Source organism: Ornithodoros turicata, chromosome 1 (genome assembly GCF_037126465.1).
Source record: "Ornithodoros turicata isolate Travis chromosome 1, ASM3712646v1, whole genome shotgun sequence".
In the NCBI taxonomy this organism is placed as follows: Eukaryota; Metazoa; Arthropoda; class Arachnida; order Ixodida; family Argasidae; genus Ornithodoros; species Ornithodoros turicata.
The window spans coordinates 18,603,105-18,630,677 of NC_088201.1; the positions used below are offsets into that span (position 1 = coordinate 18,603,105).

Below are 27,573 nucleotides of genomic sequence, written 5' to 3' on the forward strand. Positions count from 1 at the left end.
TTTGGCACAAACCCGGTCCGAGTCCGAGAAATTTATAGGCTACCCAGCCCGGCGCAGCGTACCAGACTGTAAAATGTGACCGTGGCTGACTAACAAAGGGTAATACAAGCTCGAGTCCGACCTAGGCCCGGCAATACACGGGCCCAGGCCCATATTGGTCAAACCCGTGTCCAGCCCATGTCCGTGAAAAGGCTTTACCCGGCAAGGCCCGGCCCACGGGCCGGGCTCGGGTTTTCGGGTAAGCCCGAGCCGTGCAGTGCTCTAAAATACATCATTGTCTTATTTACGAAATTATTTTGGCACGAGTCTTGATTGGATGGTATAGGGTTGGGTGGAAAAAGAGTAAAATGGAGATGGTGGGTAAACGAATGTGGAGCAGGTCACCGCAGGCGATTTAAAGCCGACCGCTCGGTTTCGAAGGAATGACAGGCGAGAAAGGGAAAAAATACGTCAGGCGAGGTTGCTAAGCGAGCCCATTAAATTTTGAGATTGAGGAACGCGGAGGACGACACAGCGCAGAGGAGAACAAAAGAGACATCGCAACGTCACCACCAACTCCCTTGCGCCCTCGCTGTTCTATCTGCCGCTAACTTTCACTTTCCCGCTTGGCGTCAAAACTTGCTACTCCTCTGAATGTATTACATTAATTCACTATTTTACAACAGCGCGAAACGCCCGTTGCCTGCAGTCTTGGGAAGTAACTTAGTTATAGATAATCACTTACTGAGCAGTTAACCGGGAACTCTAATCAATAATTCTTTCTCAGAGAGTAGCTTTCATGATGAATACTACTGCGACAAGCAGCGAACGAAGGTGCGACTAGTTTCTTAAACAAGAGGTAACTGTAGCTACTTGCTGTCTAGTTACTGCTACTTCAGAATTCCCTGTTTGCTTGACACTCCCGCACCTGTAGCCCTCCAACTCGGTCTCGACTTTGTGCACTCCACGTATCAGAACCATAGCCCGGTATACACGGACGGCTCAGTCACGGCAGACAGCTAGGGCGCTGCATTTGATATCCCTGATAGTGACTTTCAGCAAGCTTTTGCCCTCTCTTACCCAGTGTCCTCTATGGAAGCAGAACTCCTCAGCATCCTGTCGGCTCTATAGCACTTGCTCGGCTTGCCGGCAACACAGTGTGTTTTTCTGACTGATAGCAAGACATCACTAGATCTGCTGCTCTCTTTTCGCCCCAGCGCAATATGCACTCCCCGCCCTCACACAAATCGCGGCCACTGGCCATTCTGTGACGCTTCAGTGGATCCCGGGGCACGTTAGGCCTTCTTGGTAACACCCGCGCAGACACAATGGCGAGACTCGCAACATCTACCAGAATTCTTCATGCTATCCCTCTACCCCTAACGACCTCGATCTGCCTGTTCCCTGCACATTCGCCAGTGGTGCTGTGTCCGTACCCGGCATTTCCGAGTGAACTCTACCTTATATGATCATTTCCTACGTCTCATTGAGCCACCAAGCCCAGCCACCTCGAAGAGCTGCTAGTCCCTGACCGCCGGCCTCGGTGCTATATGAGTTCAATTCAGGACGAGGACGCCAGCAACTTGGGATTACGGTACAGGTTGATTAGGCACGTCGCCCTCTCGGCGAAGGCCCTCTGGTGTGTGCACTGAGATGAGCAAAAATCACCCACAGGATTGTTATTTTCAGCACTGGTTCCTATAGACGCAACACTATGACCGCGTAGACAATGTCCATCCTATACGCTCTCCAGAGCACATATTGGAACTTAGGAAAGGTATATGCTGTGAGCTTCCAATAATGAACTCGTACAAATTACGTGATTCAGACGTTATATAGTTCAGACCAGTACGAAGAGAAGATGCATATACCGTATACGCTACCTTTCTTACTATGTGCGAAAGGAAGGAGGAAAGCATAAGAGTGACTTAATTCGGAAGAACATTTCTATTTATTCGACTGCGCCTCTTTAAATCGGTATTGGATCGCTTTGATGCAACTCAGAAGTTAACAGTGCGGCATACAAGTACTTCGTAAGACGTGTAAGAGTGCTCTACTCCGCCGTATGGGATGTAAAGACATCCATGTGAACAGTGAATCTTCCCAATGGTGAGGGAGCCTTCGTGGAAAGTCCGACCGATGTAGAGCGGCTCGCCGGACTCCGTCACACCGCCTTGAACCGCACCTGGAGGCAAGCCCCCTCTAGACTGTGGTACCCAGTCGAACTGGCTTTCGTCTAAAGACACTAGGACCTGCGACAAATAGAGGGATAAAACATAGGGACAAAAACTAAACCATGGTTTTACACTGTAGCCCAGGATGCGGTGCTCCTTCTTGCATCGCAACAGAATAATTCACAGAAGTGAATCAATGTGACATGATGACATCCGACTTCCGACGTATTAGTGAGTTTGAGCATACCGTACGCTGCCGCATTTGCGAACGTCGGGGATAGCGTGGTGGTTCTGCGCAATGCGCAAAGTCTATGTTTTGTCTATGTGTATGTAAATGTTTATATCTTGCGCGCGCGCAGAACCAACAACGCTATTCCTTACACTCTTAAAAATGAACTTCACCGCATAGCACGTTCCTAGCCAACCATCATCTCGAATGTTATTATTAGCTGCCCTGATTTGTTGAAAACGGGAGGCGTACGCCTTTTTTGTGACAATTAAAACAGCATAAGTGTCACAAAGAAGGCGTACGCCTCCCGTTTTCAACAAATCCGGGCAGACAACGATATCATTAGATGATGGTTGGCTAGGAGCATGCTATGTGGTGAAGTTCATTTTCACCACCACCACCACACTCTTAGAAATGAACTTCACCGCATAGCACGCTCCTAGCCAACCATAATCTCGAATGATATCGTTATCTGTCCTGATTTGCTGAAAACGGGAGGCGTACGCCATTTTTTTTGACAATTATAAACCGCATAGGTGTCACAAAAAAGGCGTACGCCTACCTTTTTGAACAAATCAGGGCACATAGCGATATCATTTGAGTTGATTGTTGGCTAGGAGCGTGCTATGCGGTGAAGTTCATTTTCAAGAGTGCACCCACCTCATTTTTAAGAGTGTACGTACGCAAAAGTGATAGCGTACGATATATGTACTAAAACTCACTGTTGTTTCTGCTATACAGAGTTCGAGGTAACTCGTTACAAGTAACTAAGTTCCTTTATTTGGTAACTTGTAACTTAACTCGGTACTTTTGCGCCGTGGTAACTTTCAGAGGAACCCGTTCCTTTTTCAGGTAACTTTTCCAAAGTAACTTAAGTTAAGTTCCAAGTTACTTTTAACTCGCTTTTCACTCACGTCCATATATTTTCTTGCTTTCTCTCCGGTTCCTTCATGGCATTTTTTTGCCATAAAACGTGATATTCAATCAATGACAGTATTTTATTCAGGAAGTGAGAACCGTTGCCACTGAAATGAAGCTGAACGATTGTGCGCCCACAGGAAGTAAGATGCAAAGCGTTCCAATAGACCTCTACCAGAGAAACGTCATCATGACATTGGTAGACAGACTGAAACCGAAACAAATCGGAAGGAGAGGGCTGGGTTCCACGAACGGGCACTTGTTCGCTGCCTCCCACTGAAAGAAAAGTAGGACCGAGGGTCGCGTCCCTTTAAGGGACCATGTCGTAATCCCCTCAAGACCGTGGCATTCGGGCGCGACCTTGTTCAGCTCTAGCTTCGAGCGTAGTTCAATTCTACCAAATTTTTGGCGCTGTCGAACACTATGACGTCATTTGTTTACAAACAGGAAGAAGTCTATTGTTGAACACAAACGAAAACGATCTAAGCGTGTTGCACTCCTCCGCAGGCAACTCAAGGTCTAACTCAACTGCTCACGCGCGCTGCACCTGCGTAATGCTATTTTGTGTCCGAAGTAACTTGGAAGTAACTCGTTCTTTTTTTTAAGTAACTCAGTAACTGCGAGTTACATTTCAGGCTGAAGAACTTCGTTATTAACTTAGTTACATTTTGCACACGGTAACTTAACTTGTAACGAGTTCTTTTTGACGGGTAACTTCTCAATCTATGCTGCTATATACACAGGCCACTTTCTACCGAACCATCAAACTAGAGAAGTGCATTTTGATATAGGCAAATTTCAAAAGCTGATTCGTGCGTTGTACATTGTTACTACAACTGCATGGTGGGAAATCATAGTAATATAAAATGCCGTTCTGTCTTTAAAATTTATTTCTGTTTCTACCTGGTATGAACGGTTGGCGTGTTCGCGTCCCCCGTGCGGCACGTAGCAAACGTTGTGGGAAGGTACAATCTTGCCTGGAACAACGTCGCCGTCATGTTCAGCCCTACCAATGTAGATGGCTTCACCGGAGTCTTCGCCTCCCGCTACGGCATTGTAGGGCACATTGCCACCGCTGGTGCTGACCCAATGACATAGGTTTCGGTAGTTGGTCCCTGTGCGTGAACACGAGCACTGTATTCCCGACCTTGACACTGACTCCGCTTTTATCTCAATTTCCAAAACAGTACTTTCCGGCATAACACGCTCTGAATCACCCGCCATTCCGAATGATGTCGTTCTGTTCCCTGATTTGTTGAAAATGGGATACTTTTTGTGGCAGTTTGGACGTATGTTAAGTGTCACGAAAAGGTGTACGCCCCGCTGTCCCCTCAGATCATTCGCAACGATGATTGCCTAGGAGTGTGTTATGCATTCAAGTTCTGTTTTCAGAAAGCAAGGCCCCTCTCTATGGTCAGGGGAAGTTTCCTCGAGCCAAATCTTAAACATGCAGACATGGTTTTGCTCCACAGACGTCTCTGAGAGAAAAATGACACTCACTTGAGTAGTATGACATTGCGCAATCCGCAGCTGTGGTAAATCAGCAGTTAGTATAGCAGCAACCTAGTGATAAGAAATGTTGTAGGACCACTGAGTAAAAACATTTGCCTCCAATTTGAATACCTTTCAAGTAATTGTTACGCGACTTCAATTGCATCCGAATTGACGTAACTTTGTGTACGCTGCTGTTCTGACAACACTCTAAAAACAGAACTTCACCGCATAACACGGTTACTGCTCGGGCCGGAATACACACTCTAAAAACAGAGCTTCACCGCATAGCACGATGTGCGCCAACCATTCCCACGAATGATAGGGTTATCGCTTCTGATTCCAGGAGAGAGAGGGACGTACGCCTTTTTGTGGCAATTTGGATATATGGTAATTGCCACAAAAAGGTGTACACCTCCCTCTCTCCTCGAATCAAAAGCGATAACCGTATCATTCGCGGCAATGGTTGGCACAGCGTGCTATGCGGTGAAGTTCTGTTTTTAGAGTGCAGTTGCCGCTTATAATTTGAGGATAAGCTTTTTGTGGCAATTAACACATACCTAAATTACCACAAAAAGGCGTACGCCTCCTATTTTCAACAAATCAGGAAAGAGAACGACGGTTCCTTGAAACAGCGTTCTGCGGCGAAGTCAGCTGTTTTTAGAGTGCAGCAGTGAACAATACCAACACGTGTATGTATAATTAACACATCATGGTTTCATAACGATTTATGTGTTGCGATGCGAATGAGGTCCAACAACAAGAACTTTTTTTTTATTATTGTCACGAAATGTGGTCGGGTTCGTCACCAACTCCGAGGGGGATGGCCTAGTAGGGACAGACCAGTCCGCTCTTAGTTTAAGTTTCCCGGGCAGTGACGCCACATCGTGCAGGTAATTTGGACCTCGGCAAGAAGGAAATTGGGAGACTAGCAAAGAGTCGACATTTGCAACATTTTACTGAAGAATACAACAAAAGCTAACAACGATATCAGTGCCACAGTACTGGTGTGGTACATATCTGTCGGACTCCTGCGAAGTCGGGTGCTGGGTGCGTCCAGTGGAACAGTCGACGATGACGGGTCACGACACTCTTGCGCTGGTGGTTTCTTTGATGTCTGGAAAGTCCACAGCCACACACGGCTCCCTTGCGATATTCTCACTCAGTCCATCGCATCGCAGAGTTCTCACACACAAAGTCCGGAGTCGGCACCACGGCCTCAGCCGTCCTCACTTCGCGGCCACACCTTGCCGGCTACCCTCTTAATCCCACTACGCTCCCAGAGGTCTTTTCATTTCTTTCTCCCTCTTTGTTTTTGACACTTGTTCCATGTGTGGCGCCTTAGCGTCTACATGCCTATTATTACGTTCCTCGGAGGAGGAAGACATAGTGCACGAAGATACTTTCCCGTTACACACCTCGGGAAGATATACGATGCACACAGGCACAACGTGCTTTTCCCTTAAACAATCCCACGGTCGGCCGAAGTCAGCTTGAGTTAATGGTTCTAACGACCGCAAGCCCAAGACTCCGGATCACTTGTACAATGACCTCTATAAACAGAGTCCCCCCCACACATACATTTTTCGCCAAACACTTCGGGGGAGCCAGACCACGGTCTGTTGCCCTATTTTTCGAGTGAGATGGCAGACGATCATGACAATAATGATAATTGGGTGTTTCATCGCCAGAGGCGATACATTCTCAGGAAAAAGGGTGCGAAAAAAGTGGTAACTTCTATAGTTACCACCTCGGTCAACATATACACTCTTAAAAATGAACCTCACCGCATAGCACGCTCCTAGCCAACCATAATCTCGAATGATATCGTTATCTTCCCCGATTTGTTGAAAACTGGAGGCGTACGCCTTTTCTGTGACACTTATGCGGTTCATAATCGTCACAAAAAAGGCGTACGCCTACCGTTTTCAACAAATCAGGGCAGATAACGATATCATTCGAGATGATGGTTGGCTAGGAGCGTGCTACGCGGTGAAGTTCATTTCTAAGAGTGTAGCGTCTGATAAAGGGTGTAAAACGGTGGTAAAAGCACTTATCATATATCCAAATTGCTACGAAAAGGCGTACGCCCCCCTCGCTCACCGAATCAAAAGCGCATTCTAAAAACAGAGGGGGGGGGGGGGGGGTGTCGAGGTAGCTTGCCGTCGTTGGCCGCACTCAAGTGGGCATCGTCACGACGTTCTAAAAACAGAACTTCACCACATAGCACACTGTACACCAACCGTTGCCACGAATGATAGGGATATCGCTTCTGATTCGAAGGGAGAGTGGGGCGTACGCCTTTTTGTGGCAATTTGGATATATGAAAGTTGCCACAAAAAGGCGTACGCCTCCCTCTGTCCTTCCAATCAAAAGTGATAACCCTATCATTCGTGGCACTGGTTTGCGCACACTGTGCTATGCGGTGAAGTCCTGTTTTTAGAATGCGGGAACCCTATCATTCGTGGGAGAGAGTGAGGTAGCAGGTAGAACTTTGCAACCTTTCAGGCACAACATATGCGACAACTATTACCTCCTAAATGGTGGAACTACTCCACCCTTTTTTTCTAAGAGTGTACTCTATACCCCTTTGCGAGTGAAGTCATCGCAGGAGTGAGGGGCGTTTCTTTTTTTTTTTTTTTGCATACTCTTGTTAGAAATCTGCTAACTTGCATGAGTCAGTGTAGTAAGGTTTCTATTGTGCTTGTGGGGCTCAGATATACCGGATATTGCTCTCGTCAGCGCAAGTGTAGCATCCGCAAGTGTAGCTGTACACTCCAAAAACGGTGATACTTTAGTGACACATGAAATTGGTGTGACACTTTTGGGCGAGCCCAAACTTGAATTTGAAAAGTGTCACAAAGCGGACTTAGTCCCTGTACAACTATCGGAAACTTGTTTACGGTTGCCAGCGAGGCGGTTGCGGTGTCAATGGTGATTACTCAAGTCTCGGAGGGCGTCTGACACTTGAGTTGTGACACTTGCGGCAGCTGCGGTCGTTGCCCGTGACGCATGTTTTGATATTTTCGCTGTTGGAACGCTTCGGATGTCTATGTTTTCTCAATCAGTTACCAACAATGGGCAAGTCTTGGTCAGTTCAAGCGAGGAACGCGCACGGGGTTTCTCGCGTCCGGCTCTATCTGCTAAAAATCCTTATTTTAATCGCTATTCTACCGCTTATTTAACTCGTTTTCGAGAATACTCGGTGGACTCAGATGTTGATGTTACTGGAACTCCTCGAGCAATCTGTGTGTGTGATCTATGCGAGCGCCTTTCATGTGTGACATCATACCGTTCGGATCCGTGTGCCCGGCAGGATGGTGTATCATGTGTGGGCAACCTGCAGTGAAGCACGGTCGTATCGGTAAGTACTTTGGGGGTTCTTTTCTTTTCGGAATGACGAACGCAATGAAATCATGTGAACACAAGAAATATGGAGGATAAATTTGAGCCAAGTGTGCCCCGTTGCTTCTGTGTCTCTGCCCCGCTGACGAACAAAGCGCACTTTTCGAAATCAGCTTGCTTTGCCGAAAGCGTTAAGAAGTACCTATCTTTATGCATGTGAAATTGTTGCCAAGCAGACAATGACATCCGCGCGGCTGCACCACGTGCGCGACCCAGGTATTATTTCGCGTAATAAGCGTCCCACACCATTTTCACATTCAAATCTGTGCGCCACTATTCTTTGACGTACGAAATGGCAAGTTACAGCGATGGAGAAAAATTCTTGAAAAAAAAGAAAGTTTCTTGAGTAGCTACCGAGAATGGTGTCGTTGCTGCCTATTTTTCTTCAGACTTCATTGCGCCGTTTCTTCCGATTACGTTCCTCATTTCGTTTGTATTCAGCTATTTTATTTTTAATTTGTCGTGATCTAGACTGGCTACTTATGTTTAGTACCTGCAGAACCCTTATTAGGAAGTTTTGGAATAGCGTGTGAGTCGCCAACGCAAACACAAAATGAATCTCTTTTGCTCATTATTGAGTTAACACTCTTCCCTTCAGGACATCCCTGTATTTCGAGATGCATTTCGAGCAACAACTGCCATCTTGGAAGGCGTTCTACGCATTAATCCGCCAGGAGGGTCTTGAACTCTGTGCTTGCAGATTACCTCGCAGTGTGTCTGTTCTGAAATAAAATGTTTTCCGTTTCATGTGTCCCCTAGCATCTGAGCGTGCCTTCCACATACACCAGGTGTCAGTGTCAGCTGCATGTTTCACCCATGTCTGAAGTATGTAGAGCCACATTCTGAGGGGCCTTTTGGATGACAGTTAAGTAGCTGTCTCACGCTCAATCGGAGTTCCCTTGGCTCTCCTGCTCGTGGGCGCGCACTTACTGCAGTACCAAGATTGTTGAGATTGGGATTGAGACAACACACTCTACTTTTATGCAAATAGGCAATGTCGTGACCACGAGGGCAACGTCACGACTGACGCCCTGGGGAATGTGCGTCCTGGGACGACTTCTATGGGAACTGTGCCGACATGTGTTTGAAAGTGTCTGAGGAAAACCGAGGAAAAACCCCAGATGGCATAGCCGGCACCTTTGTGAGGCCGACAACGGCGAGCCCTTTCACCATCACCACCATCACCACCGTGACCACGAGACCACCTGCACTCTGAACACAGAACTTCACAGCATATCACGCCGACGGCCAACCACTGTACAGATCGATGCATTTAACACTGTTGATTTGTTGAAAATGGGAGAGTAAGCCTTTTCGGGACACATAACATCACCACATAAGTGTCCCAAAAAGGCGCCTCTCGTTTTCAGCTCGTCAGCAGTGTTAAATGCATCATTCTGTACCATGGTTGGCGTTCGGAGTGCTCTGCGTTGAAGCTCTGTTTTTAGAGCGTGTGACCTTGCTCGTGACATTTGCTGTGAGAGCTCTGGTGACACATGCTTCAGAAAGCAAAAAGCAACAAAAGGCGTCTGAAAGTGACACTTGAGCAAAGCGTCACTTTTTTGCAAAAAAGTGACGCTTGCAACGCGTCACGAAAGTGTCACAATTTTTAGAGTGTAGTGCCGCCTGACACGTCAGCAGACTTGTTGTATGAGCCTATGAGGTGCGTAAACACGCCGCGTTTTTAGTTTTTGTATCGCTTATCGCATGAGCTATATATCATTATCACTGCAACTTGCTCCCTGGCAGTGACTTATATTCACACGTTTAGGTACGGCCACCATCATAATATCCACCCCAAAACGGCGAGACATCGCATTATCTTATGTAAATCACTTTGTATGGCGTTGTAAAAGCTAACGGGCCTTGTTGTCGGCTGTATCATGCAATATACGTGTCTTTTCTGTGATAGGGCTATAAAAATAGTACGAGCAACTAATCGGAGCTGTTACGACGATCTTCTGGTTTCATTAAATAATGAGATGGTGTGGGCTGGTTGGTCCGACATATTTGGTAAAAACTTAAAAAAAAAAAAACAGTGCCGGGGAACAGGCAGGGCTAGTTCAGCAAACTGTCCAGTGTGTACATCTGTGGGAAACTCGGAACACGTCCGCATGCACTGCACAGGATATGCATCCCAAAGAGCTACATGGAAGTCTGCTCTAGATCGGTTGGACAATAGAACCTTCGATATAGTCAAGGTGCTGACTGTATGAGAGCCAAAGAACAGAGATGCAGCGTTATCAGGACTTGTCAACTTCATAGTGAGCAGTGATATCGAATCTGTATTTTAGGACCGCGTTCTAGGCATGTGACGTTGAGTTCCTCGTTCCTGTTATAGTTTCTAGCAATTCCTTTCACTTCTAAGGGAGCTATACGCATGTGCACACTGGGAAGGGTGATGTGCTTCTCTTTTCCTTTTTCCTTTCCGTGGGGTTCATCCATGTAAGGGTTCTTGAGTAGCAGAATTCGTCAGGTGGCGAATTCAGTTTCCGTAGATGCAGCGGACATGCGAACGAATGTTGTCCTCGTTCCTATGCTGGCTGCATCGACGGGGGGAATATGTTTACAAAGAAAAAAGACGGATCATCTACCAACCTGCCCATATACTAACGAATTCAGTTTTTTCCTTTTTTTAACGTTCAAACAGAACTCAAACTATTTTTTTTTTTTTTTTTTTACTGTGGAACTCATCTGTAAACTCGTGGCTGTTTTCACGCAGCCACCGTGAACGCGCGTTCACACTATAGCAATAGTAATAAGCGCAATAATAGTAAAATAATTTTTCCCATCAGCGACCACTTCATGAGCGGCACCGTTATCTCTGATTTGGAGAGAAAGTCTGGCCAGGCCAGGAATTTTTATACGTGCAGACTGACGCAAGGTACGTGGGTGGTGGTGGTTTGTGGAACTGCTTGCGGTATAGTTGGCCACGCTCTGGTGGGCAACGTCACGACTATTGCAGGGGGGATCGTGACGCAAGAAAATATACGTCACACAGTCTCAACCTATCAGGAGACATAACGATATCATTCTGAGTGACGGTCTGTGGTTGGCTAGCGGAAAGTGGTGAAGATTATCTACACTCTTAGAAATGAACTTCACCGCATAGCACTCTCCTAGCCAGCCATCATCTCGAATGATATCGTTATCTGCCCTGATTTGTTGAAAACGGGAGGCGTACGCCTTTTTTTGTGACACTTATGGTATTCATAATTGTCACAAAACAACAAATTTAGGGCTAATTTGTTCAACAAATTAGGACAGATAACGATATCGTTCAAGATGATGGTTGGCTAGAGGCGTCCTATGCGGCGAAGTTCATCTTTAAGAGTGTATCTCCACCCTTCATCCTCCATACTTTTTTTCTTTTTTTGATATAGTCGTGACGATACCCACTTCTGTGTGGCCGACAACGGCGAGTCGGTTCAGTCATTACCCCCCAGTTATCATTGGGAATGGTGATGGCTAGGAACGTGTTATGTGGTCAAGTTCTGTTTTAACAGTGCACAATAATTCCCGCAAAAGCGGGTACGCCCCGCTATCTCGAGGAGGAGGAGGAGGAGGAGTGTCGTTGGGAGGAACCCGAGAGGTCTGCCTGATTAGGCGGCATGTTTCTCGGGAAGGGAAAGGTGGTGGAGAGGAGGAGAGGAAAGGGTGAAGTGGAAGACCGAGCGGAATCTGCTCGGGGGGAGGATAGCTGCGTCCATGGGCCGACTTCAGGGGAACTGTGCCGGCATACGCCTATTACACATCTGAGGGAAACCCAGGAAAAACCCCAGACGGCACAGCCGGCCCGCGGATTCGAACCGCGGACCTCCCAGTCTCCAAGCGCACGCGTTACCGCTGCGCCACCGGAGCTGGTCCCCGCTATATCCTCAAAGCCAACATTTGCATTTAGAATGATGTCGCTCTTTCTCCTCATTTGCTGAGGACGAGGGGCCTACGCCATTTTTTTTTACACTTTGCGCATGTGTAAAATGTTACAGAAAGGCGTACACCTCCCGTTTTCAACGTGACCACACAACAAACACAACGTTTTCAACCTCCTGAGTGCTGATTGGTCGTGACCATTTTATGCGGTGAAGTTGTGCTGTTTGAGTTTTGTCCTGGGTGTTCCTAAGACGTCTTCAGACATATGTCGGCACAGTTCCCTTAGAAGTCGGCCCAGGACGCGCATTCCCCCAGGGCGTCAGTGGTAATGTTGCCCACCTGTGTCAGGCTGACAACGGCAAGCCCTTTCATCATCACCACCACCTCTATTTTTTAGAGTGTATACAGCAGACCGTCTCTTTCACTGCCCTCCGTCTTACGTTACTCGTCCAGCCCTCTCAAATGAGTTCAAAATCAGTGACCCTTCGACAGCTGCTTCCTGGACCCACTCGACCAGGTCCTGGTCCTGGACCCACTTTGCTTCCTCGCAGCATAGATATATCGTCGCCACTATCCCTTTTCACTTGTGCTTGCCGTCTACGATGCAACCTTCCCACTTTTCGCGAGGATGGTACCATGGGCGAACAGTTAGTCTTTTTGGAAACGGCCGTGCCGATACACTCTAAGAAAAAAAGTAGTGAAACGGGGAGTAATTGCAGCTTCTATTCCCCTAGTCTGCAATTACTCCCCATTTTAGTCCCCTAACCCAACATTTAGTCCCGACATTTACTCCCCGACTGCAAATTGTCACTAAACTTCGCGAATGGTCTCCTGAATGCAACAGTCTACGTAAATATGTGCCCTTGGTCAATTTGAACGACATAGGGCTGTATAGCTCAGACAGTGTACTCTAACTCTATAACTCTAAATCTATAACTCTAACAGTGTACCCTACGGCACGTGCAGCATGCAGCCACACAATTGTGGGAGGACTCACCTTACGTGCAAACCCACTCCCAATTATCATTATTATTGTTTGTTTTCACGCACGTACCAGCGGTTTGTTTGTCAGTCGTGAGGGTGGATGATTCGCAAACTGTATAAGCACGGGTATAGCTGCGTGTTATACGCACGAACAAATCGAGCTAGTCAATTGCGGCACAGAGGAATCGACATGACGTTTCATTGCCGAGCATTAATGGCCAGCAGGCTACTGACACCTCGTCACGACACTTCAGTACTTCAATACTTTTCGTCTTAAACTGTTTCGCGTTTGTCTAAGATTGCCATTCTAGACTCGGTGCAGTATTCGGGACAAAGAAGAGAAAGCGTCTAACTCATGAAGCCGCAAGTGGTAATGACGGTTGACAACTTTGTGGTTCATACCGAAAGACAAACAGTGCAAAGACTACGTTTCTCTTTCTACAGATTCAAATACTTCATCGTTCTAAATACTACGTTTCAGACCACGTTTCTGTTCCATATTCACAGTGCAAATTCCTACTGGGATAGCAGTTCTATTCTCATGAGGAGAATTTAAAGAAAAGTAAAACCCACTCTTACCGTATATCCTGCAGGCGCAATATGCGCAAGAACTGAAGGTTCTTCGGTTGGCGTTGCCTTAAATACTGTTAGATCAGTTCCGGTGCAGAGTTCCGTTGCAAGCCTTCCTGCTTCCCAGTGTTGGCCGCTCTCGAAGCAAGACAAACACCAGCTGTAAGTCGGTTGCAAAAATTACTCATTGATCGTGCAACTTCCTTTCAGCTCAGATATCACCAAATGCTCATGGGAGCGGATCCACGACAATTGCTCACCGGACAATTGCTCACCACAGAACCGCTGAAGCCGGACAATTGCTCACCGCCTCTTTCACCGCACTTATATGTAATTTTATTTCGCGGTTTTATGTGATGTGATTTTATTTATCGTTTATGGTGCTCTTATACTTGACTTTTTATTTGTTAGCTGAACTTGGGTGTACCTCGAAATAAAGTGATCGAAATCCCCATTTCAAAACAAACTACTGTAAATAAATGTTATGTGGCTATACAATGCACAGTTGCGCGCGGGAAACTGCCAACAGCGAACTTAGACTAACCTGGACATAGCGGTGCAAACACTGAACTTGGACCAACCTAATAATAAACTAACCACCGTACTGTTCAGTCGTCTCCGCCCTACTAAGCCTAACGGGCGCTAAAATGTGGCTTTCGTTCGCTAAACCGACTTGGACAGATATAGAAAATTAGTTAATTTTAGTGGTTAAATAATGATGTGATTTTAAATCTTCCCCGTCTCGTGTCTTGGAAGATCCTGGTGACGCAGGCATGAGCGTAAAGAGACGGGGACAAGGTCACTTTGTAAAATTGCGCACTCTTTATTCATAGGTCATGATTTTTTTTTCTCAGAGTCATCATGATATGAACCTGTGAACACCCGCACAGTCCGCGGCGTCCGTCTCCAGGGAAGGAGGTGACGTGGTTGCACGCTTCGCCCCCCTGGAAACACTTTGCTGCCCCCCCCCCCCCCCCTGGGAAATAATCCTCTAGGAACGCCCCATGGACGGAGATCCTGACAAAGACACTTCAGGTGTGCCTTCAAGTGGACGACCTCTCGCCTCACCCTCTTCACTGGTGGATTCCTAGATCTATTTGAAGCCACTTATTATACAGCTAAAAAAGAAGTTCAGCTAACATAAAAAAGTCAAGCGCCATAAACGCGAAATAAAATCACAATATAAGTGTGGTGAAAGAGGCGGTGAGCAATTGTCCGGCCTCAGCAGTTCTTGGTGAGCAATTGTCCGGTGAGCAGTTGTCCGGTGAGCAATTGTCCGCGCCCCCATGGGAGCAGATCATATCCTCCAAACGCCCATTTCCACCGACGTCCCCCCCAATTCAACCAAAAGCTCATTTCCTCCAAAAAAATATTCGGAGGTTCTGGGCTTTCGGTTGATCTGGGCATGCGGGTGGCAGTGACCCATATCCCCCAAATGATCTTTTCATCCAAGCGCTCAGAACCACCGAAAGCGGGATACTTCAAAGGACACGCGTCCACCGTTTAACAGGGAGAGGAGGAAGGGTGGGCGGAATCCGATGTACATCTCGAGGCAGAGTTCATGGAGGAAGGAAACACAAGGAGCGGCCCCTCCGACAGTTTTCTATCGGGACGAGCGTAGCCGGCCTCGCATTGCATTCTGGGATGCTCCTGTCTACCACGTGACCGTTCACGTGACCCTCCAGACAGCACGGCTCCAGCCTCCAGCAAAGCAGACGACGCGAGCTGTAGTTGTGTTGCAGTTCAAATGGCAGTATTACGGTGAACGCGTGCTTGCACTTTATTTCTGTGTTTTACGAATGTTTACTGTTCTATTAGAAGACCAGTCACAGTGTGCAGAACGCAAAAGGAGTACGCGGGACCGGAAACCTTACGTGTGGCAACGGTTACTTCCAACGTATGTACTTTTCTTGACTAAGTGGTTAAGAATGCCGTTCCATTAATCAGATTTGTACAATTGAAGATATGAAATGAATCTGCGGCAGAGTTTGAGGTCCCAAATGAACAATTCAAGATGACTCGAAGACACACGGGCGACTAAAGCAAGTTACCGTGTACTTACGAACAAAACGCGTTCCCGTGACAGAGCTGATTTCAGTTCAACGAGAGCGACAGCCGGGACAGGAACACATTACCATACGTCGTTCCTACGACGGTGCTCACATTTTCACAATAAATTACTTCCAAGAAGCAAAATCATACGGACAGCAGCGCGAGAAACAAAGCCTTGCAAAACCGAAACTTTAGAGGGGATCACGTGGTGGACAGGAAGCAATGGCGATTTTGACCCGAGCGACCGCTAGAGGGTGGCTACGCTAGTCTGGAGGGAAGAGCCGCTCCTTGTATTTCCTTCCTCCATGGCAGAGTTGGTATGAACTTCTTTGTCTCCGAATGAATGACTTCTCTCGACCAGTCAGCACGTTCTTGCTTGCTTGCGCTTGCTTGTTTGCTAGGAGAGTAGTTCTGACGCGTTCGCCGGCGCACTTCCTTCACCCGCTTCTGACGCATTCTCGGGCTCGCTTCGTCAGCCCAAGTGTTCGTCCTTGTGATGCGCTCGAGGGCAACAGGCGTTCGCTGGCGCTAGGAATCGTATGTTTCACCGGGAATTATCCTGACATGCGTTGCCCGTCAGTTTGGTGTTCCAGGTTGCTGGGAATGTTGATACTTCACGTGCTGTGTCGCTTGTGTTACCGCGCTTTTCAAAGGTAACTGGTAGGTTATGGAGGCTTCTCTGTGCCTCAAGCACCAAGCATTCGTTCGTTAAGTATGATTTGGAAGGATTTATGAGGCTGTTCTCAAATGTTACGCCGACTGTGTTATTCCGAAGAATCCGCGGCTGTGTTTTTGGCGTTCTGTTTTCCACGTTACTTCCTGGGGAAATTCTTCGTTGATATACGCAGTTATCGCCAATATTCTTGAATAAATATAGTGGAAGTCGTTCCTGTACCTGCCTGCGTGAAGGATTTCAGCAGACTTTCCGTGCTCTTTGTGCTCTCGTATCTATTGCTCTCATTAATGGATATTAAAGTTGAGGTATCAGCTTTAGTTTTCTCTTGTTTGTTAAGAGTGTACCGTGTTGAGCGACCGCGGAAGCTGAAATTGCTAGGGCTCCAACCCGCACCTCTATTGTCTCAAATATCATGCATGGGTATCAGTCACGTGGTGGTATGACGTCACGAAGAGGTGAATGAATGGACGACTTTTTTTAACAGTTCACTGAAGTTAGCTGAACTGAATGAACGAGTTCATCAAATTGAACTGAGTTACCCATCACTACCTGGCGGCGCTCACGTTCGGGTGGCAACGGTCACGTGATTCAGCGCGGGCGCCAGTATAGCAATATCCGAGCTCTAGCCCGTGCGTGTTGCCGCGAAATGACCAAGCGAATTCGCCGTAAGAGGTAGAGCTTGAATAAAACTCGGTGATCATGATGTATAGCAGAGCTAAGTACTACCCCATTTTCAATAAAGCTGGAGAGATAAACTTTTATTCTATCCCTGTTGGACGGTTAGACACGGTATGGGCCTGTTGCCCTAAAGTTTCGCCCGGCGACCCCAGCGCTAAGTCCCTCATGTGCTGAGCGCCCTTACTAGACGGTCGTGTCCGGCGTGTTCCCTGCCTTACCATTGTACCGGGAACGTCATCTCTTCCGTGGAAATCATTGCGCCACGATTTTTCAGGGCCACAGTGTAGGCGATACTGTGTACGAACAATCCTCCGGTTCGGCTACACAACCACAATTGGTGCTAGAGAATATAGGATGCCTGGATACTAGCTCCCTCTGAGAGGGAGCTAGTACTGAGGCACCCTAACAGAATACGGTTCGGACCGCAACCAAACGTAACACTTATACCAATGACTAGTAAAGCGAATGAAGCACAACTCACACAAACAGTATACATGAAAGGAAATGCAAGCGTAAAGAACACGACAGTGGCCGCGGTTCAGGCAGCACACACTAAATTTCAAAACACCCTTTTTGGTGTAATTCGGCGGTATCATAACTGACTCCCTTTTTGGTGTATATCATCACCCTTTGGAAAAGTTACACCCCTCAGAAAAGGTGTATTCCTTACACCCAAATTGGTGTATTTCAACGGTATCATAACTGACTCCCTTTTTGGTGTAATCCTACACCCAGTGGAATCTGTACACCCTTCTGGAAAGGGTGTAAATGGAGTGCACCATGTGTCGTATATGAGACACGGCGAAATGAAGTCCGCGAACGCGTCTGAGGAATGTCTGAAGATGCCATAGCTGGGCTCTGGAATCCCAGCAATCTAATTCCAGCAGCCACTGTAAGCCAAACTGATACAGATACATAAATGATACGGATGATACAGATGCATACATATAAATAAATAAAATAAAATATAATATAATAAAAATAAAATTAATAAATACAGATATTAGTACAAATGTTGTTCACTTGAACATACAGTTCTTCGTGGTTTCGTGTTTGTTAGTGCAGTATGTACCCTTGTATTCGTTATGCAAATGCTCTCTTCCTCTGTTCTGTGAATACACAACTTTTTGCTCTGCCAATCCTTTATCGTAATTCTTTTTTGCTGAATATGCACTGCACTTGTTTACCACACTGTATTGGGCTGACATCTGACATAATGTCCACGAAAACATTGGGCAGGACAAGTATTTTTTTACTTTACGGTATTAGTTAATGATGAAGTGATGTCGTAAATATTAGGTACTGACAGCACAAGAATGTAATTCGTTATTCCCCACATATCCATTCATTGCCTTTTCTTAAGAAAATGGCAAACTGGAACACATGTTTCACCCACTGTGGATATCCCCCAAATAAAAGTCTCATTAGTGTATATGTTGTTCATTTACACCATATTTACACCAAAATGTGATAACACGTTGGAAAGAGGGTGTTTCGAAACACTAACACCCCATTAACACCACTTCTGGTGACTGTTTTTTCCATAGAAGGTGTAATAGGGGAGTATTTGCAATGTTACACCCTAATTACACCTCAAACACACCAAAAAAGGTGTTCTGAAATTTACAGTGCAGACGACTAGCGTGCTCCTGCACTCGCTTCTTCGTTTTGGAAGCAACCGCGCAGCGCTAGTGCTGAACCCACTCGCACTGTCTCAATCGGTGGCGCACGCGCTTCCATCACATTGGCACTTCCGTGAACTAATGCCGGAGGTGCAAGGCAAATCGAAGAGACCTAAGAAAAGGACGCGCCCCAACGGCTCTTCGACAGAAGAGACAAGCGTGGGACAAGTAACGTGAGGATAGGAGGTGAGGAGTAGCTTCTTTGGAGCCACGCGAGGGTCACGTTACTTGAATAGCCCAATGAGGCCGCTTTGCACACGCCACTTTGGGGGCCACTCCGGCCAACAAAACCTAGATAGAGAAAGCCTGCGCATTGCCTCCTCTCCCTCCTTCGCTACATGGACATATATATAGTCAAAATTCGTCGGCTACTGCGATTCACCATTCTGCGAATTCAAGAACCCGCAGATGATTGCAGCTCACCTGGAACTTGCAGACCTAAATATTTAGACAAAAGGTGCAAGACGCTTTCCAGAAAATCAGTTTCGGGGAAGATTGAGACCGTCTTGCACTTTATTTCCAAGTTGTCCCATTTAGTACGCAGGAGACGTTCAATCACAACTCGCAGACGACGGTGGTTCTCCTGAGATGATGAGAGGAAATAACGCACGGCGCGACACGTACATCATCATTTCAAGAAGTTCGCCACAATGAGACTTCGTTTAGTAATTAATTATCCTTATAATAACACATAGGGCTTTCATGATGGTAAAAAGCCACCAAAAGGTCAAGAAAAACTTCGAACAGTATGCGCAGAGGTCGACATTTAATCCACTTACTCGTTTCGGACGCGTTGTTAATCGTTAATGCATGACCGTCCAGTGAATAATGCGCGGCCGTGGATCCTTCAGAAACTCGTTGGATGCTTCAGCACTTCAGACACTTCGACATATAATTGACCGTGAGGAAGGTTCCAAAGAGCTGAAAGATCCAAAGGTGCAGAAGGATCCAACGTTCTGAAGCATCCCACGAGCAGAATGATCCACGGTTGGATCCTTATGCTCGTTGGATGCTTCAGCACGTTGGACCCTTTGACATTACCCTTGACCCTTACATTGTGTCCATTTTGTATGACCTCTTGGAAGGTGACAAGAATTTTATCAACCAAAACGTTGTCGTCACACTGTTTGGTGATGGCCTGTAGGGCTGACTTGGAGTCGGTGCATATTAGCCAACTTTTGTGTACGGATCTCTTGATAAAATAGAGTGCCTTCACTATGCCGTGAAGCTCCGCTGTGGTGCAGGATGTGTCGTGTGAGAGCCTGTATCCTCTGGCTGTATTTTCAGCGACGAAGGCACTTGCTGATTTTCCTGCAGCAATTGAGCCATCAGTGTAGACCACTGTCTCCATAGAGAAGTTGTCTTGCAGGTGGGCGAGGGAGCGAGGCATTTGTTGCCGCCTTTGTAGTTATTCCTGGGATCTGTGTGCAGATTTTCGGTTGCAAGAGGAGCCATGGTGGATGTTCTTGTCGCAGAGTGTGCACTCTCTTCTTGGGAAGAGATGTGTTTAATTCGAGAAGGGTCTTTGCTGTTTGGCTTTTGTAACGGGCTTGTATTTTTTAAGGTATAGTTGATGATCCGTGTGCCTGATGAGTAGCCGGATAATGTGCAGTTGTGTCTCTTGATGCCGTAGAGCTTCAACTGGAGTTTCGCGTGCTTCTACCAGGACTATTGGCGTTCTGGCTGTCGTGGTAGCCCGAGACAAATCTTGAGGCTTTTTTTAGGAGTTATGCCATGAAGATGCGGGATGCTGAAGGCTAGTGTTTGTTTTATCACGGCCTGATGAACGCTTCGGATGGCTTTTCCGTTTCTTCGTTTCATGGCAGCCAGCTCCTCATAACATTTGAGTATGTCTTAGTATTCCGATGTAGTTTATTTACTTCTCAGGTCCAAGAGAGGTTCTGATGTAGGACTATTCCCAGAAATATGTGACTACGTGTCTTCTTGATGTGTTCGCGTCTTACTTCTAGACTGAGGTCCTTTAGTTTCTTATGGGTGAAGGCAATGTAAACTATCTTTTCTGGGCAGAGGTCCATTGCACGTTCTTCTAGAAAACAAGCGATGGTTTTCAAAGCATGTTCGAGTGTTGTCTTCATGTAACTGATGTACCGTCCTCAGACCCATATACATAGCTCATCTGCATACATGGTGATTTTAACACGTTTAGCAAGAAGCTTTATCAACTCATACATGACGACGTTGAAGAGGGTGGGGCTGATGACACCTCCTTGTGGTACTCCATGACATATTGTAATCACACTTGTTTTTCCTTCTGTTGTAACCATTTCTATAATTCTGTCAGTGAGGTATTCAGATATCCAGTCGTATGCACGGCCTCCGATGTCAGCGTCTAAGAGTCCCTGACGCACATGCGGATGGCTGATCGTGTCAAAGGCTGGTTTGAGATCTAGGAAAACTGACACTGTTATATAAGACAGGGCCATGTTGTGTTCAACCTCACAGACGAGATCCATAAAGGAGTCCGTATATAGAGCAGCGGCCTTTTCTGAAACCTGTGAGTTCGTCCGGAAAGACATTGTGCTTCTCCAGCCACCAATGTAGCCTGCAAAGTACCATAAGTTCCATCACCTTGCCTATACAGTTGGTGAGGCTGATAGGTTGATAGGATTGAATATCTGTGGGTGTTTTGTTTGATTCGAGGATTGTTACGACCTTGGTCATTTTCCATTTTCTTCTTCTTCTTGGTCATTTCCATGAGGATGTACGTGTCGCACCGTGCGTTATTTCCTTTCCGTCATCTCAGTGTTCACTGTTACTAAACAAAATTTTTCAAAACTTTCCCTCTTTTCTTATGTGCATTTGTGGCGTCGGCGTATTCGAAGACGAAAGTGAGTAGGGAGCATACGTGCATTTATTTACACAAAAATAATAGCGTGAGTACAGATTGCAATAAATATGGGACGGCAAAATTCCCATGTCGGCCACACGGCCCAGATATCTTACAACGCCGCTGAATGCCACTTGGTAGCTCTCCAGCCAGGATCCAAACATCGCCATTTCCGAGGTCAGCTGCGTGTTCCTCCGCAGTACTTCCGGAGACACAGCAGACTTGTAGCACGCAGTGCACCGATAATAACTGACTGAAGGGTCCCTTGGGTGCCTGGACTTGAGTGAAAATTCGAGCACTGCGTTTGCCCACCTCCTGCTACGGTATTGTATAATGTCGTGAGTGCTGTGTGGGAGGGCAGGTTGACTGGAGCACCGTACTTAGACCCCATCATCAGCCGGACACGTCCGCTGTGCTTAGTCACCACAGCCCAACTGTACAAAAGGGCAGTCGAAGTGATGAACTTAGTCAATGAATCAATTGGAAGAAGTGTGCTTTTCTTCCTCGTTATGGGTTCTGGGTCAACATCGCGAGTCAAAAACCGTGACAGCCAAAAATCGCGATAAACAAGAATCGCGATAGGCAACATCAGCGACAAACAAATATTGCGACACCAAAAACCGTGAGTAGGGGACTGGCGACAGGCAAAAAACGCGACAGCCGAAGACAGCGACAGCTAAAAACCGCGACTGCAGCCTATATATACACGTATGTGCTATGCTATGGACACTCTATATAAAATGATTATGCAGTGACTGCATTCCATGCATATTGCTGTTTTTTTTTTTTCGTCCCCTTCATTCTTTCTCTCTCTTCCTTCCTTTTCTGTTTGAAGTTTTCCCTCTGGAATACCGGCAACAGGACCCTATATTCGCCTACAGGCGTTTTGGACGCGTACTCGTCGGTCGACTTGATTTTGAGGCCCGCACAACCCGGCGTGGCACAACCGCGGCGTGCGGATTGAACATCGAAAGTATATGCGAGTTGCGGGTGGGTTTTCCCCTAGTGAAGATCGCAGGTTGCGGGGCGGGCGCTGGTCAACAAATTCCGCGCAAAGCTCTATCGATGACAGCATGCAAGTTTGTTGCTGAACGGCGCGGCTTATTTATTGTATTCTTATTTGTGTGTGTGTGTGTTGGGCCCTCAGAGATTGCCGTTTCCCTGTCTCTCTCATTGTTGTTTTCTTCCTTGCTGAACTCGTATTTTGAGCCCGCACTGACCCACACCGTCTTTCGTCCGCGCCCATCCGCCCTGTCAGGGAAACCTTAGCAACTTTGAACTTATACTTGCAGTTCGAAATTATGAGCGATTGCTCCAAGAAAGTCCTCAGTGTTGCGGTTGTGATAGTCTTCAACAATGGTGTTTATGCGCTGAGCCGTGTCCCTGTATGCCTTCTTGCTCAGCGGAGGGTTACCAGCGGCTAAGCAGGTCTCGATTTTAGTCTCGGTGAGGGTGTGTTCATCTTTCAGGCAGTTTATGAATGTCCATATGTTATGGGGTCGCTACATCCGACGAGGTTGCTGAACCAGAAGTGCCACCCTTCCACAGCGTTGTTCGTGCGAGGTAGATCACGTAAAACGGCGTCGTAGCAATTCCAATGCTCGATCGAACACAGGCCAGAGCGTTTTACGCCCCCTAGTGTGATACGTCCTATCCACGTGTCCTCCACATAGTTGATTACGGCGCTAAGGTGAGGCTCATTATTGTGGAAGAACTGGGAGTCCAGGAGGGCATTAAACGCGGCTAAAACGTCGTGCACATGTACGTACTTTGGTGCACCAAGCTGGCGAACGTGAACTGCGAGATTGGCGTCCTGGGAGTGCCTCGTTTGCAGCCCGCTTCTCTGTATATATCTCCAAAGGCACTGCGTGAAGTGAAAGAAGCATCCTCCCAGCTCAGTACCTGGAAACTTGGTCCTCAACGGACGAAGTGTGACTTGCTCAAAGTCTGTGAGGATACTTGTTGGGTTGGCGCCCGACCCCAGCCGTATGAGACTGCCCCAGACTGTCCAGACTGCCGTATGAGCATGAAAGAACTGATGTTCTGAGGCTGAAACAACATAGAAGGGACAAATACATACAAAGCCTCAATTTGCCCAAGAAATTAACGACTAAAAATGAAAGTCACTGAAAATGTTAGCTAGCTGTAGGACTCGAACCCACATCTTCTGGATTACCGGTCCAGGGCTCTACCAATTCAGCTAAGCTAACATGCCTTCTCAGTCACTTCGAGGGTGTGTCATTTCAAGGGACAAACCAGCCACTCTCTCCCATTAATCATCCTCCTTTCACTCTTACATTTTTGCTCACTCATACACACTCATACGACGGGATCCCGTCTACGTTATTTTAGTATAATCATCTGATTTCTAACTAGTCACAATATTACCATGGTTTTGGCGTATTATAGCTTGAGTTGCTTTTGCGCCAATAAAATTCAATCATCATCATCATATATCGATTGCCTTACTTTCCATCTTTAGCTGCTTGCATGCTGACGAGGGCTGCGCCTCAGACATCTGCGTAACTGTCATGTAATTTGTAGTTCGCCCTTAATTTGATTAAGACATTTCACAGCTCATTTTCTCTTTCACTACAGAGAAAGGACTTCTTGGCCTCACCGTAATACCTTCATCTTGGTCGATATGTTGGTGGACACTTTTATGTTTTGTATTGTGCGGTGACTATGTAATTCTTATTGCAATGCATGCAGTGTATTATTAGGGTTCTTCGTTTTCGGGTTTTATGATTTTTCAAAATCGGGGTTAAAAATCGGGCGCTATTTGCACACGAGCATTCGGGGAGAAATCGGGCGCTACGATCACTATTTGATACGTCATCGGGGAATTTTCAGGTGAAACGAAAGGCATATGAAACAAGCCATTGCTCCAACACGTGGAGGAGAAACAAGAATCTTTATGTATTTCCGCTCGTAACTGGGGCAGTGAATGACTGCCATGTTCAAACACTTGCTCGAGCCCCACAGAAGCACGTTTTTCACTGATGCAGGAGGGGATTATAGAAAGACGACATATAGGTTGTCACAAATAGCTGTCTTTGCTGATATTATGATTCACTTTTCTGACGGTTTACCGAGAATGACAAGTTGAAGGACCGCGAGGATTTCGGGTAGATATCGGGGTTTACCCGAATTCTTGAAAACTTGTTCGGGAGGGAACTATCGTGAAAAATCGGGTGTAACCCGAAAACGAAGAACCCTATGTATTATACTAGGTAATCCGAATAAAGAATATGCCTGTTATTTTAACCGTTGTGTTTCTGTTGCCCTCGGCATAACACCCTTACTGAAGGGTGTTGTCTTGCCTGGGGGTGTAGACATACACCAAAAAGGGAGTCAGGGTACCGCTAGATTACACCAAAAGAGATGTTCAGAGAACACCCTTTCTGAGGGGTGTAGTTTCGCCAGAGGGTGTATACCGGGTGTTTCAGTTAAATCCCCGGGCTAAATAATTCGCGAACCGGTGCACCAATCGAATAACTTTCTTTTTTACAAGTATCTGTCCAATACCGCCTACAAGATGCGCACCGCGTGAATGAGCGGGAGGCGCTCATTATAAATAAAAATTCAAATGAGTTTCGCGAAAAAAGATAACTTCTAAAGCAGGGCGCCGTCGGCATTACAATGGGTACTACCCCTTCTGGGACCTTCAGTAGATACCTTTTAGAGAAAAATCTGCAACCGAAGCGGGTCATTTGTTGCAGTAATTAATTGGTTTCGGTTTACATATTTTTGTCGCGGCTGGTCGCGGTGAAGCGCAAAAGGATGCTCTTTCACTCCCATGTCCACCAATGAATTACATCCTTACACCAATGAATTACACCAATAAATTACGTCCTTTTGCGCTTCGCCGCGACCAGCCGCGACAAAAATACGTAAACCGAAACCAATTAATTACTGCAATAAATGACCCGCTTCGGTGGCAGATTTTTCTCTAAAAGGTGTCCACTGGAGGTCCCAAAAGGAGTAGTACCCATTTTAATGCCGACGGTGCCCTGCTTTAGAAATTAGCTTTTTTTCACGAAACTCATTTGAATTTTTATTTAAATAATGAGCGCCTCCCGCTCGTTCACGCGGTGCGCATCTTCTAGGCGGTATTGGACAGATACTTGTAAAAAAGAAAGTTATTCGATTGGTGCGCCGGTTCGCGAATTATTTAGCCCGGGGATTTAACTGAAACACCCGGTATATGCACCAAAAAGGGAGTCAGTTATAGGGTATCGTCAAATTACACCCAAAAAGGAGTTAGATTTTTTAGAGTGCAGAAGATGTGGGTTCGAGTCCTACAGCTAGCTAATCTTTTCAGTGACTTTCATCTTTCATCACCTGCCGTATGAGCCCCGGACTGTCGGACAGCTCGTTGTAGGCATCCACGTTCCGCTTCTCCATCAGTGCATACACTGTTGGAGTAACTGTGCCGTGGCCCAAAGAGCAGTGGAGCTGTCCTAAAAGTTCCGTCGCAGTACCAATGCGTGCTTTCTCGCATGAAGTGCAGATTGCGGGCTGTGGAGAATATAAGCATTCTGTTACCCAGGGCGTTGTTATCCGACAGAAGGAATTGTGCTCCCGAACGAGTGCCCGAGAAAGGTTCAGGAATCACCAAACCGTCGAGACTTGCAGGGTTCGGTGGGAGAGATGCGTGAGTGGCTCTCTGGCGCCTGTTTTCTTCAATAACGGCAGAGACGGCTTAGCTCGCGCACTTTGTATGGCCTCGGCTACGACTCGTTGCGTTACCGATTAGATTTTGGGGACACGCTTCAAGTTGTTCAGAGTCTGCCTGCAAAGAAAGAAGGGATTGTGATGTGGAACATATTCCGTATGACTGACTCCCACGCTCATATTGCTCCGGTGGGTCGGTGAACGTAATTCGTGCATACGCCATACCTCAAAGGAACTCCGAAGTCAGTAATGTATGCTTTACTGTTTCTCTATTTGCGCGGCGTTAGGCACGTGGTTGTGCGACGTCTCCTGGACAACGGTGGTGCCACATGTCTTTGTTTTGCCGGTGCATTTCTTCTTTTCGTAGAACATACATCTCCAGTGTCGCAGGTCACCGAAACACTTATCCTTTCTGTACATGAAGCCAAATGAGGCAAGTATAGGCTTCCCCTTGTCGCTGACGATAAATTCAGCCATCACTCGTGTAGCAAACTGAATGACCAGGTTGACGCGACCTCCTAGCAGTCCCCAGAGGGGAGACTATTTTTTATGTATTTATGTTCGTATTTTAACGTGTAATTTCGACGTCCGGTGGAAACCAACATATTTGAAGTTTTGTCCATGCTCTGAAACACCGCCAGCTAGCACCGGCGTGCTAAAAAAATACTCTCTTCAATTCGATGCAGGTTTGCTCGCGGGTTCTGCCCATCGCAGTTTTTGTCTATCGCGGTTTCTACCTGTTGACTCGCTATCTTGTCAGTCGCGGTTTTTCACTCGTGATTTTTGGCGGTCAGCCCTTTGCATCCCATTCAGTTCTTTGCTATGCACACGGGAATAAAAAGGAGGACATTGCCCTCCGCCGTGACCCTCACATTCGTACACACCATGTTGTGGCCTCCGTCCCGCATTGGATCATTCTTCTCGTTGGATCCACCGTCTCACATTGGACCTCTCTTCGCGTTGGATACTTTTTCACGCTGTCACGTAACTCTGTTCGATCCTCCTTCTCGTTGGAGCCTCCAGCTCATTGGACCCTTGAGCCACAAACGCTGCGGATTTCCAGGCAACGGGGCTGCCGACAAGGCAGCAACTGCAGCATTGCAGAAGACTAAGCTTAGTGCCATACCCTTCTCAAAGGCCGACAGCAAAATCCACCTGAAGAACACAATTCAACAACTACTCAGTAGAAACCTCTGGAAGACATCTCTACGGCCCGCAGATTACCTCTCTACAATAGATCCAGGTCTGACAACAAATATCCATGTCAGCCTAGAAAGAACTATTCAAACAGCTATTCACAGGACCCGACTGGGACAACTATATACAAAAAAAAAAAC

At 46.8% G+C, this 27,573-nt stretch overlaps 1 protein-coding gene and 1 long non-coding RNA gene across 3 annotated transcripts; one reads left to right on the forward strand and one right to left on the reverse strand.

The window, feature by feature from the left end:
• Positions 1-1,902: 1,902 nt before the first annotated feature.
• Positions 1,903-13,700, reverse strand: LOC135377575 (natterin-4-like). Of its 2 annotated transcripts, none has more exons than XM_064610095.1 (4): positions 13,633-13,700; positions 4,801-4,863; positions 4,204-4,415; positions 1,903-2,231 (listed from the first exon to the last, which is right to left on the reverse strand). In XM_064610095.1, exons 2-4 carry the CDS (start codon positions 4,814-4,816, stop codon positions 1,980-1,982), a joined length of 480 nt encoding a protein of 159 aa, XP_064466165.1. In that variant the 5' UTR covers positions 4,817-4,863; positions 13,633-13,700; the 3' UTR covers positions 1,903-1,979. The 2 variants fall into 2 exon arrangements, with proteins under 2 accessions (XP_064466165.1, XP_064466166.1); XM_064610096.1 differs by lacking the exon at positions 13,633-13,700 and adding an exon at positions 4,924-5,552.
• LOC135377576 (uncharacterized) lies at positions 7,759-8,941 on the forward strand. The gene is made up of 2 exons (XR_010418131.1): positions 7,759-8,155; positions 8,795-8,941. It is a non-coding gene; the product is annotated as an uncharacterized LOC135377576 (long non-coding RNA).
• Positions 13,701-27,573: the final 13,873 nt, after the last annotated feature.

Coding starts and splice junctions, on each gene's coding strand:
- LOC135377575 (XM_064610095.1), bottom strand. Junction 2,232..4,203: donor ACGCCAACCGTTCATACCAG/GTAGAAACAGAA, acceptor TATTTGTCGCAG/GTCCTAGTGTCTTTAGACGA.